Source organism: Schistocerca cancellata, chromosome 9 (genome assembly GCF_023864275.1).
Source record: "Schistocerca cancellata isolate TAMUIC-IGC-003103 chromosome 9, iqSchCanc2.1, whole genome shotgun sequence".
NCBI lineage: Eukaryota > Metazoa > Arthropoda > Insecta > Orthoptera > Acrididae > Schistocerca > Schistocerca cancellata.
The window spans coordinates 484,952,556-484,965,678 of NC_064634.1; the positions used below are offsets into that span (position 1 = coordinate 484,952,556).

The 13,123-nt window shown below is 43.5% G+C and overlaps 1 protein-coding gene across 3 annotated transcripts in view; it reads left to right on the forward strand.

Annotated features, from left to right (window-relative positions):
* Positions 1-13,123, forward strand: part of LOC126100485 (fatty acyl-CoA reductase 1-like) — a 501,954-nt gene that overhangs the window by 36,053 nt on the left and 452,778 nt on the right. For all 3 annotated transcript variants that reach the window (XM_049911090.1, XM_049911091.1, XM_049911089.1), the window contains exon 2: positions 7,094-7,330. In XM_049911090.1, the coding sequence (XP_049767047.1) occupies positions 7,094-7,330 (237 nt within the window). The remainder of the gene's footprint in view (positions 1-7,093; positions 7,331-13,123) is intronic.

The window sequence follows — 13,123 nt, forward strand, 5'->3', positions numbered from 1 at the left end:
TCTAGGAATGGTAGAACGATGGGTTCGATGACGGTTTGGATGTACCGTGCACTATTCAGTGTCCCCAGATCGCTCCCCACACCATGATGCCGGGTGTTGGCCCTGTGTGCCTCGGTCGTATGCAGTCCTGATTGTGGCGCTCACCTGCACGGCGCCAAACACGCATAAGACCATCATTGGCACCAAGGCAGGAGCGACTCTCAAGGCTGAAGACGACACGTCTCCATTCGTCCCTCCATTCACGCCTGTCGCGACACCACTGGAGGCGGGCTGCACGATGTTGGGGCGTGAGCGGAAGACGGCCTAACGGTGTGCGGGACCGTAGCCCAGCTTCATGGAGACGGTTTCGAATGGTCCTCGCCGATACCCCAGGAGCAACAGTGTCCCTAATTTGCTGGGAAGTGGCGGTGCGGTCCCCTACGGCACTGCGTAGGATCCTACGGTCTTGGCGTGCATCCGTGCGTCGCTGCGGTCCGGTCCCAGGTCGACGGGCACGTGCACCTTCCGCCGACCACTGGCGACAACATCGATGTACTGTGGAGACCTCACGCCCCACGTGTTGAGCAATTCGGCGGTACGTCCACCCGGCCTCCCGCATGCCCACTATACGCCCTCGCTCAAAGTCCGTCAACTGCACATACGGTTCACGTCCACGCTGTCGCGGCATGCTACCAGTGTTAAAGACTGCGATGGAGCTCCGTATGCCACGGCAAACTGGCTGACACTGACGGCGGCGGTGCACAAATGCTGCGCAGCTAGCGCCATTCGACGGCCAACACCGCGGTTCCTGGTGTGTCCGCTGTGCCGTGCGTGTGATCATTGCTTGTACAGCCCTCTCGCAGTGTCCGGAGCAAGTATGGTGGGTCTGACACACCGGTGTCAATGTGTTCTTTTTTCCATTTCCAGGAGTGTACATTCTTTCTTTGGGAAATTGTCCCGTTTGATTCAGAATTACTGTACTTGGTTCAAAGCACCGAAGATGCTGTACTCTGAGTCTACTTCTGACCCACTAGGTCCGTCATTTGTTTGTATTTGTGTATTCTCAGACTGTAATACCAATCGCGAAACTGCCACCATTCCATCTGCACTATCACTTCGTTCGGTTTCGTAACTCGCACTCGATACTTGTGGTTGTACATCAATTTCTATCCTGTCAAGCTCTTCAGTTTTCCCTTTATGCAATGCTCTCCGTCCTTCCGCCATCTCCAATCGTCTAACCAACCTCTGTCTTTCTCGATTTGAGCGAGCCTGAGCTCTCGTCAACAAGTTATATGACCTTACACCTCTCCAAAATACCACGGAAAATTCTTAGACTGTATACACAATATCAGCAACGCCGTTCACTATTTGTGGATATTCAAACCAACTCAACAACGCTGTGAATAAATTCGCTCGTGCCAGCAAGGTCATGCACAAGCTATTTTTACACAAACACAAAACTTTACTTGCTTGTTAACACCAATTCTCTACTCTTTGGATTACACATTTACTGCACGCCAACTACTAGCCATACACATACATTGCCGGCCGCGGTGGTCTAGCGGTTCTGGCGCTGCAGTCCGGAACCGCGGGACTGCTACAGTCGCAGGTTCGAAACCTGCCTCGGGCATGGATGTGTGTGATGTCCTTAGGTTAATTAGGTTTAAGTAGTTCTAAGTTCTAGGGGACTTATGACCTAAGATGTTGAGTCCCATAGTGCTCAGAGCCATTCAAATATACACATACATTGTGTAACCTAGTCACAAAAACAACTTCTTTTTCTTCTGTAGTGGTCAATCCAAGGATTGGTTTGCAACAGCTACAATGGCAGCTTGTCTCCATTCTGTGCGTCTTTCAGCTTTTCTCTTCATTTCTTTATAGGTGTTACATCCCACATCTTTCACGATTTGATCCATGTACCTCAGTCGTCGTCTTCCTCTTGGTCTTTTTCCCTCGTCATATCCCTCTATGATTGTGTTCAGGAGTCCTTTATGTCTTAATAGATGGCCTGTAAATTTCACTCTTCTTTTAACAGTGAAACTCCAGAAGCTTCTCTTCTCACCTGCTCTTTCCAGAACCACTTCATTTGTGACCTTGTCGATCCAATTTATTTTGAGCATGCGTCTATAGCACAAAAAACAATTATATTCTCAATTAAATTTTAATTTCTTTTCTTATTGGACTAAATGCCATCCTGGCAAACCAACTGCTATCCTGGCAGGATCGCCATTCTCTGACACTTCACGCCTTTTCTCTTTCGTCAGAATTCAGCAAAAACACTCTTTGAGTGTGTTAAAGTCTAGAATAAATGACTTGGGTAAAGAGTGGACCTGTATACTACGAGGTGCATTCAAGTTCTAAAGCCTCCGATTTTTTTTCTAATTAATTACTCACCCGAAATCGATGAAACTGGCGTTACTTCTCGACGTAATCGCCCTGCAAACGTACACATTTTTCACAACGCTGACGCCATGATTCCATGGCAGCGGCGAAGGCTTCTTTAGGAGTCTGTTTTGACCACTGGAAAATCGCCACGGAAAGTATCTTTCATTGTTGGAAAAAGCCAAAAGTCACTAGGAGCCAGGTCAGGTGAGTAGGTAGCATGAGGAATCACTTCAAAGTTGTTATCACGAAGAAACTGTTGCGTAACGTTTGCTCGATGTGCGGGTGCGTTGTCTTGGTGGAACAGCACACGCGCAACCCTTCCCGGACGTTTTTGTTGCAGTGCTGGAAGGAATTTGTTCTCCAAAATATTTTCGTAGGATGCACCTGTTACCGTAGTGCCCTTTGGAACGCAATGGGTAAGGATTACGCCCTTGCTGTCCCAGAACATGGACACCATTTTTTTCAGCATTGGTGGTTACCCGAAATTTTTTTGGTGATGGTGAATCTGTGTGCTTCCATTGAGCTGACTGGCGCTTTATTTCTGGATTGAAAAGTGGCATCCTCGTCTCATCCATTGTCACAACCTACGAAAAGAAAGTCCCATTCATGTTGTCGTTGCGCGCCAACATTGCTTGGCAACACGCCACACGGGCAGCCATGTGGTCGTCCGTCAGCATTCGTGGCACCCACCTGGATGACACTTTTCGCATTTTCAGGTCGTCATGCAGGATTGTGTGCACAGAACCCACAGAAATGCAAACCTCATTTTAAAACAATGCGCATGTTTCTATCTCTTTCCAGTCCGGAGAAAAATAATCGGAGGCCTTAGAACTTGAATGCACCTCGTATGTCAGAGCACAATGGTGTTTAAGCTGTAAACAGATGGGTTTTAATGCTAATTTTTTCACAGATATACACGAATAGTTTGCAAACGTGACAATGTTAGGACAGTTGTCAAGATAACGCATTTCGACATGAGTAAGTGAAATAACTCTAAACACAATCAGAGGAAATTTAACTAGAAGTTTCTTTGCAACATTATTCTTACCACTACGTCATGAAGTTGGCCAATACTACGATAAATCATCCGATTCCGGTTCTAAGTTGGGTTCTATTTAGGATGACAATCAAGTCTACGGAGGATAGCTACTTTTGTGACAAGCTGAGCAAAATAATACCCAAGGTTGCTCGATTTCACAGTGGTCGCAAGCTGGTGAACCAACAAGTTACGCCTCTTCTGGCGGTATTTACCTTAGCTGCGATGAACTGTGTTCTGCATGGCTGCTCTCGTCCTCTGAAATTCCTATATAAGCTAATCGAAACCTTTGCCAATTTTTTCAGCAGAAACTCTCCTATGTGTCTCGTGAGGCGAGAAATCATGCACCCATCCCTAGTATTGGAATATGTCGATATGCACGCGAATGGCTCGAGCAGCGTGCGTATTACAATGCCCTCGCAGTTCTCGCAAGAACAATTAACTAAGTAGCTGGTTCGTTTCTCCGCATTTGGAGCTCAACGATGCTATAGCTAATATCTACAAGCTGAATGCAGTGATCACACAATTATCTCCTCTGCGTTATACAGAGCGTTATGCGCCCAATTCTGCACTTCACGCCAGTTCAGAGGAGAGTGTCCCAATATTTCGATCTTGCCTTTCTCTTAGCAAAACTGTCCTTCACCTGCGTCTTTTCATGATCCACGTATTGTTTCTCTGGCCGATAGGAGCATTCCTATTGTTTTTGTGGAAACTCTCTCTGCCAATCGCAAAAGCCCTACCAATAAACTGCTTCGAAATCCCAGCACTTTACTCCTTCCTAGTTCGTTTCCGCCACTTGGACATTTTGTGCCCACTAAAGAGTAACATGCGTCCAGCATTAGGGTACCACACAATGTTCACGTGATCAACTACGTCACCGGTTTGTTCTTATCTATTTGGAAATTCCGATACGCAATTTTCTAAAGCTTCTTCCAGTCCCACACCAGTGGCCTGCTACTAGCTCTCCTGCATGAGTCACTTGGCGTCCATTCAATGACTCTCACGCCTGGACGCCCCCTAAGAGCTGTGCGTTTTACTGCCTATGGTGTGCCCTTTGCGCGTGCTCATGTCTGTCTCCAAACAAAACGCTTCCTCTAGCTGCTTGTTTCACCTCTTGTTCATTGATATTCAGTATATAGGATCCATGCGTTAATACTGTCGATTGAGTGTCATCCCTTTGCATTACATACTTATAGGCAAATCAGCTCAGTTTCACCAAAGTAAGTTAGGTGTCTAATTCACCTTCCCATTAGGATGTATAAAAACTCTCATGTATGGTACGAAATTGACCTCCATTTAATCTGCCACCTTACACTTCTAAACTTACAGATGATAAACTGCTACAACGACACTCACACACTTTGAAATACAGCCTACTTACCTAACAGCGAGTATGAATTGCTGGTGCCGGTGTAAGAGATGTCGTTAATGTACGGTGGAACACAGAAAGGTCCAGGACGAATTTGATTATTTCCACCAAGCGCTTTTCTGTTTCCTCAGTGTAGTCTGTCACTGTTATGAAGATCAGAAAACTCCCTTTGCCCGCCTTGGTGATGAATTAATTTAGTTTGTGTGTATTATGTTTATGGTTTTCTAATAAGAAGTTTTTGTATTTGAATGTATGGTTAATTTGTTCTTTCTCAATATCTGTTTTATTTCCTCTGTCACTAGTTTTCTTGATAGACTGCTGTTGAAATCTGTTGCCACATGATATACTCAGTCTCAGTAATAAAACTTTGAGTGGTCTTATCTGTCACGGGGAGTTCAAATTGTTTTTGAGGCTGTCCTCGTTATGTGAGTCTTAATAAAATTAATCAAGTCTTAATGGAATGTGTGTTCCGTGTTTGTGTTTTAGTTTCAGACGTGTTTCTCTTCTTGAGTTTATTTAATTTCTGTTCCTATTTCTGCCACTTCTTTCTCATTTTCGGTTTTGTTTGGTGAATTATTCTTTATATTATGTCATACAGTACTGAGGAGCAAATGACTTCGTTTGCTAATTCTAAATGTAATCGGTCTGAGCTGGCATTCAATTCTTGCTTTTTTGAATATAAGAAACAAATTTTACATTTCAGCGAAGTGCTTAAAACATTTTCGATTCCCAACCTCGTGAGACGTACAGTGCATTTATTCTCCCACCCCTCTGCTCGCTGCTTATTTTCCTCATTGAGAGCATCAAATGTCTTCCAGAACCGATGTGCTGGGGCTTGTTATGAGGTGTATTATATTGGGATAACAGAAGAGATGATGCAGACACCCAACAACGTACAGACATTTATCCTATGACATCTGAAGTAAACATAAGCAGTCACCACGAATCCGACAATTTTGGACCAGAAACACTCCTTATTCTCCAACAATTTATAGCTTTTGATGTAAATACATAACACCCAGGCGAGACATATAAGTTAACTGGTGGTAGGAACAATGCTCGCACAGATGGAACTGAAGCGAGTTTCGTGAATGTCACAGATCCACATTAAAAGTGGGTTTAAAATGGGGACTAAATAAAACATTTTTACGCCTTAATTGACTTTTGGAACGTACTTAGAACTGACTGAAATGACAATATCAGAAAAATATTTATTCTTATTCTTTTGTGTTGTTAGTATGATAGCTCTTAAAAACCCTACAATTCAAAATCATCTAATAGAAAAAAAATTAAGTAGACTCAGTCATTAATAATTACGAGTAAAACTTTCTGAAGTTAGTACAATGGTTTCAGTGTGTCTCAGTGATTCTCTAAGCCATGCTGGCAGGAGCAACGCTTCTGGTAGTTCACCCTTGCCAGACTGGTCAACTGGTGAGATTCCAGACAAAGTGTAGTCCCCCTAGGGGGCCCTCTCCTTGCAAGTATGTGGGTGGCAACCAGATGGGCCCTTAGCTAAGTCTGACATTACTTTAACTTACTTGTGTCAGGCTTCATCTGGTTTCTTATCGATCAGCCTTTCTTGGTCAACACTGTGTTTTTTTTTTCGAGCCCAACAGTATTAGGTTTCAAGGCTCAAGGCTGTTTTTCATTTTCCTGATCTGGCTCCAACAGAGGCGACAGTGGACACTATGGAACTCACTACCGAAATTCTGGTTAAGACATAGGCAGGACCTACAATCAGTGCAAAGCAAGAAGACCATGACTAAAAATCACCTGGTCCTCCAGGTTGGGGGTTGAGGCGTTAGGCCTGCTCCCCATCATTCGGAAAACTTCGGTCTGCAAAACAATCCAACAGTAAAGCTTCAGACGCGGATCGCAATTAAACGGATTGGACCCAGTAACTTAGGCATCGGAGTTTCGGTATAACATTGATATTTTATCTTTCTTCCAAGACACTATTCACTTCTTTTAAGTGCTCTTCGAGGTAATTACCTGTCTCTGACAGAATAACAACACCATTCGCAAATCTGAAACGTCTTTGATCTTTTCACTAACCATTAATCGACTTCCCCAAATTCTCCTTGGTTTCTGCTCAGTGTTCCAGTTGATTAAAGCTGGAGATGGCCTACCACTCTGCGTCACTCCCTTCTCAACTGCTGCTCCTCTTTCACGTCCTTTGGATATTACAGCAGGAGTCTGGCGTCTGGTTTCTGTACAAGTAGAGAATAATCCTTTCCTTGTGTATTTCAACTTTGCAGCCTTCAGAACTTCAGAAAGTGTACTCAAGTATGTAGCGTTTTCTGATTCCATGTCCCCTTTTACAGGAGACAAAATCTGCAATGGTTGCTGTGGGAAGAGAGGATGTGCGTTCCGGTCCCCAGGTGCCACAATGGTATGCCGGCCGGTCAGTGCTGGTGACGGGGGCCACCGGCTTCCTGGGGATAGCCATCGTGGAGAAGCTGCTGCGGTCCTGCCCTCAGATTGGCACTATCTATATACTGGTGCGGCCCAAGCGTGGACAAGACCCTCAGGAGAGGCTGGAAGCCTATGTGTCCAATGTGGTGAGTATCCCTGCTGTTTCTGATATACTACGTAGATGAGCCAAACCTTTATGAGCACAACCCAATGCAGTACTGACGTTTCAGCACTGACATGGCGTTGTGGGAGCATGACACATTAAAGTAGGTTCATAGGCTGAACACAGACGAATGGAGAATCATTCTAGTGATGATGCAGGATACAAACAGAGAAATACAGTGAGGTAATCCATTTCTACAAAGGGCAGATCGTTATAGCCTCCTGTCTGGGAACGAACATCTCAGAAACAGCCTAACGTCTGAAGTGTTCACATTGAATAAAGGTGAAACCAAGAGTAGGCGACTAACTGTTGGATACCCATGCCACATCACAGAACCTGGAGGCTGGAGACTTGCCCACTCTGCAAAACAGGATTGGTGGCGATTTATGGCACATCGGTTGACAGACTACGATGCTGGTGCAAGCACAAATTTTTCAGTGCACACTGAGTAGGTACATTGTTTAACATGGTGCTCTACTGTAGACCGCTACCACGTGCTCCTGTGTCCATCCAACGAAATCATTGATTACTATTACAATGGGCACGGGATCATCGAGATTGCAATGGAAGCGTGTCGCCTGGTTGCATGATTCACATTTATTGCAACACAAGGTTGATGGTAATGGCCAGATGCTCCACCATGCTGAAGCATACCTGTTTGCAGCATGTACCATGTCTCATATGGAGTCTGGTAGGTGCAGCTTTACGTTCTGGAGGATGTTCACCTAAACTTCCCACGCGATCTTTGGTGGTAATGTAAACCATAGCGACAGATGTCGACAGCGTGAACGTTACTGCGAACCACCTGGATCCGCTCGTGCTTGATGCCTTTCCTGGGGTGGTGACATCTGGCAGCAATCATATCAAAAGTTCGGAATAGTGTTACAGTGGGTAGATGGGCATCATAGTGAATGTCGAGGCCACCAAAGTCGTCAGATCTGAATGCAATGGGACATATGTAGGACACTGTCGGGTGCTAGCTCACAAAACATTGGCCCAAAGTATATAGGAATTACGATACCTATGCGTAGTTATCTGGTGCCATATATCTTCAGAAACCCACGAAGGGTTTGCCGAATCCACCCTCCACTCAGCTGCTGCTGCACTTCATTCCAAAGGTGAATCAATATGCTATTAAGTCGTTGGTCATAATATTTCTGCTCATCATTGTATTGCTGGGGTGGCTGACACTAATTTATGCCAGGATCGTTATCTCAGGATGAAGTATAGGATGAGTGGGCGCTACCAGCTGCTCAGTGATCGTGAAACTAGAAAAGTGCTATTAACAACACCATAAAAGATACAAATGATAAAGTCGCCAGAAATTGATAGTGCACTATACTTTTCAAATCGGCCCAATCCTACATCTAAACACATATGATAAGCTGCGTGTAGCTTGTGCGGGGATTGTCTTTTCTATTTGTTGCATTGCCTTCCAAATACTATATCTTCCCTTATATTTTGGGACTGGCACTGGCAATTTTGGTACAAGAGCCAAGCGTTCCCTGAAATGTACAGTCATACCCAGCATGTATGACCATCATATGAGTAGGATGTTGCAGCTTAATGTTCATAGCTAAGTCACTTCAGTTGTAAATGGAGATGATCGTATGGCTGAGAGGCTCCATGCGGAGGAATTAATTAATATGGATGTTGATACCAGATAAGGAATTTGACCTTCGATTTGTGCAGACTCATCAGGATTACCCAATGCCCTACTTGGTAATCAACTGCCTTTCACTGCTTTTTCCCATTTGTTCCTGACATTCTGAGGCCTTTCTGTTTGCTTTCTATGCCTATTTCCATCCCTCCAGCAAAGTACTTGCGACATTCTTTACATGCTCTCCATTCTTCACCACGCAATACGCCTTAATTCACTCGAACATAGGTGGCATTTTATGGCCAGACACTGACATGACGATAGGCCTGTACTTTTCCGAACCTTAGTCGTACACTGTGTTAGCTTATGGTAACAGGGTGTCCCAGTTATTATAATGGTTATTTACATAGTGACTTGACGTTTTTCTCATTGTCCTATGCACTGACTTTGTTCCTTCATTGGCCTGTGAATGTCATGTACTTCCCCATAACTTACAGTAGATGACAAAGTTGTTTCATCAGTTCTGACATAAAATTGGTGCTGTGATTTGTAGTTAATTTTTCTGGAACACTCAGCTCCAACAATAAATTTTTGACTACTGCCTGTGCCGCTGTGTTGGTTTGCTGATTTTTGATAGCCACTATCCCCACTTCAGGTGAAAGCCGATCTGTAATTATCAGTACATAGCGATTCTTTGCCAGTATTTTCTCAAAATGTCCCAAGGTGTCTATACCAATCATTACAAATACCTTATTAGGTGCTGGTGATGTCTATAGTGGAATACAATGATATTACAGGTCAGTGTGGTCAGTGTACACATGGTACACCGTTTTCACATGCTGCTTGACATCCTGTTTGCTCATATGCCACCAGTAGTGATCAGATACCTGCTGTTCAGCGGTTCTTTGACCCCATGACCTAATAACATGTGATCATGTGCCTGTCTCAGTACACCATCATGCAAAACAGCTGGAATCACAATACATGGCCCATGTCTTGCCTTCTTGGACGACACACAGTTTGCACAATATACTGTGTGTCCAGTGGAAATAGTTTATGTTCTTTGTCGCAGCTTACACTGCCTTCCACTCCACAATGATGTACCCCCTGTCCGTAACGTACCAGCCTTCCAACTGAGGCCGTCTTCAGTCTGGGGATTTTTACTAGGGTTATAAATTACTTCAAAATCGAGTTGACATATGCTGAGTACCTACGAGGTAGATTCTTCATCCACAATAACCACTGTAACTGGTGTGATTTGCTATCACTTTAAATATCTTACCATAGAAATAACATTGGATGTATATCATGCCATATATGAGGCTTTGCGTTTTCCTCTCCGTAGTAGAATGATTTCTAACTTTGCCTAATGCTAGGCATTGGAATCGATATGTTCCAACCAGTCTGTTTCTTAACAATATGCAGCCAAGTGAACGATTACTATTATCACAAGACAATATGAAGTCTTTCTCATAATTACAGAAAACCAACACTACACTAATTGTAAAACGTTCTTTCAATGTTCTGAATGCACCACGCATTTTGATTTCTAGTGGAACATTACTCATTTTTTCAATGAATGACTTCAAGTAGTTTCTAAATATTTTGTGACAGATTTTCTACAATAATTTGCTAACCCTAAGAACTATTGTAACTCCTTCTCCATCTGATGTGCTATAAAATCCTGAGCGGTCTTCACTTATCAACAGTCAATCAAAAGGCTATCCTGAATAGCCACAGGTCTTAAATATTACACTTCTTGTAATGTGAAGTGAAATCTCTCTATAGTTAGAGTCAGGTGTGCCATGTTCAATTGCTTAAAAACTTCACTCACCCATAGCTCATGCTTGTCCAAATTCTTTAGAAAGACCAGTCCTGCCGGTTGCAGCTGGTCTTCCAGTGCTACTTCTAACAATTCCACAGATTTATGGTAGAAAATAACTTGTACTGCCGCAAATTTTCTAAGATTTCTGTTATATTTCGTATTGGACACAAATCGGTAATGGTACAATAAAGATGTCTATAGTCACATAAAAAATGATAAGCTTTTGTTCCACCCATACCGTTTTTCAGGAAAACAGCCATGAGTGCTCCTGAAGGACCTATACTTTCTCAATGAAGTTGGCCCCTATCTGTTGATTAAAGAACTCCTCCATCACTGGTTGTAAGTGATGACGCACAAAATATGATATACAGTACGCAGGTGATTTATTTTCTATTGGGATTGTGTATTATATCACTAGAAATTCTCGCAAAGAACCACAAGCATTTAACAGGTCCTCAAGCTCTAACAACGACTCCTCCATCTCTAATTTTTCCATAGACCTTCGTATATATAGCCCCACAGCCACTTTTAATATCTTGGGGGATGTGCTCAGCTCCTTACAACGATGTCTTTCGTAGTTTTATTTGAAATGTGAAACTAGTGCGTTTTAATGTGGGTAATGCAGGCTCAGAGACAATTACATTTTTCTATTTTGCATATAAAATTCAAAGCTATGAAGTGATGCATATGTAAGTTATCCAGGTTATTGCCATAACAGTAAAAAAACCTTTATTAAGGACACCATCGAAAGAAGCTTGCTGCACACAAATGTGTGGAAGATAAGATATTATAGGATTACAGCATTACACTGTGAGATAAACAACAGAGGTAGCTCGGAAATGCTAATAGCAGGAGAATGAAATAAAACGCTTATTTCAGAAATACAAATAGGCAACAAATGAAAATGACTTCTCTCAAGCACTTATTCAGTAGAATAGATGTGTTTCATGCACTTCAGAACCCTGATTACTCAATATTTTGTTTATTGACCATTCCTCCTGGGACATAACATAGCAGAGCTGATCGTCTGACCAACAACCCAGCTTTGTATCTGCCAAGAGGTCGTCCACAAGTGCTGACATATTCTCTGCTGCTTTACCCGAGAAAGGATCAACTAAGCTAATGGTATAACATCTAGATTGCATACTAATAAACTGGACATTGATCTGTCCTAATACGATGTGATGCATAAGGAATTCTGTGTTATCTGCCATTAATTGTGCTATTTTAATCCAAACAGACTCAACCGCTTCCTGAGTGATAACCACCTCTTCTCCTGAGTTAATAACTGTAAAGCCTGTGTGTATAGCAAAAGGATATAAACAGGGAAGATTAATCCTAATGTGATGTAATACTACAAAAATTCCTTAATATTTAGTCCTGAAAGCTAGCCATGCAAAGTGACGGCATTCATTGGCATAATGCTCTGGCCTTCTGGTTTTGAAAAAGATCACTGCCGAGGATTGAGGGCAGGGGACACTATGTCTCAACAAATTACACTGTGTACTCCTAACTGGGCGTATATAAGTCTATGTTTCTCTCATGTTACCCCTAAATTCGACCAAATCAGTGCCTGAGCTCATCTTGACGGAACCAACTTTTAAACCAACTCTCCAGTCTACGTGTGGCATTGTTGAAAATCTGAAAGATAGAAAACATCAGAAAAAAGTTGTCTTCACTTGCTACGCTGTGATGACGATGTTGGATCCAGACCCATGAAGCTCAATGTTTCTGACTTACAGCTGGCACCATTCGTAATGGTGCACTGGCTGGGAGACGAAGGTAGTCCTCACAGATGGTGTCCATAACATGAACTGTCAGCTTCCAGCGGTCATGAAATCTGAAATGCTACATTAACAACACCTTTACTTATTGAAATGCTTGTGCAAAATCTCAAGGCGATGTCTGAACAGCGAACATTGACCTCAGACAGTGATGGGCGCCTCGGGAAAGCACTTGGTCATGTGAAGAGCGTGCACCTAGCGAGGACGCAAGCAAACCGGAATACTGACACAACAGAAGGCGTGCCCTTGCCAACGTTAGTCCTGCAGACTTCAGATGGGCAGCAGAAGTGGGTGCATATCTATCAAGCTATGCCACAACAATGGAGGGTTGGGCATTTGGGTAGCACAATAATCCCAAATCCTGGACACTTGGACGACGATCGGAAGCCGTATGAGTTCATCGAGAAGGTGGCACCCCTTTTCATGGCTGCCATTCGAGCCCTGCAAGCGTAATATCTAACAGCAAAGCATGGGCAGCAGCTACTATATAATGCATAGAGACATAGTCGAAACCGATAGGGCCATGTGGGACCCCTCCAGGGTAATCAGCAGCCAGATGAGACTTCC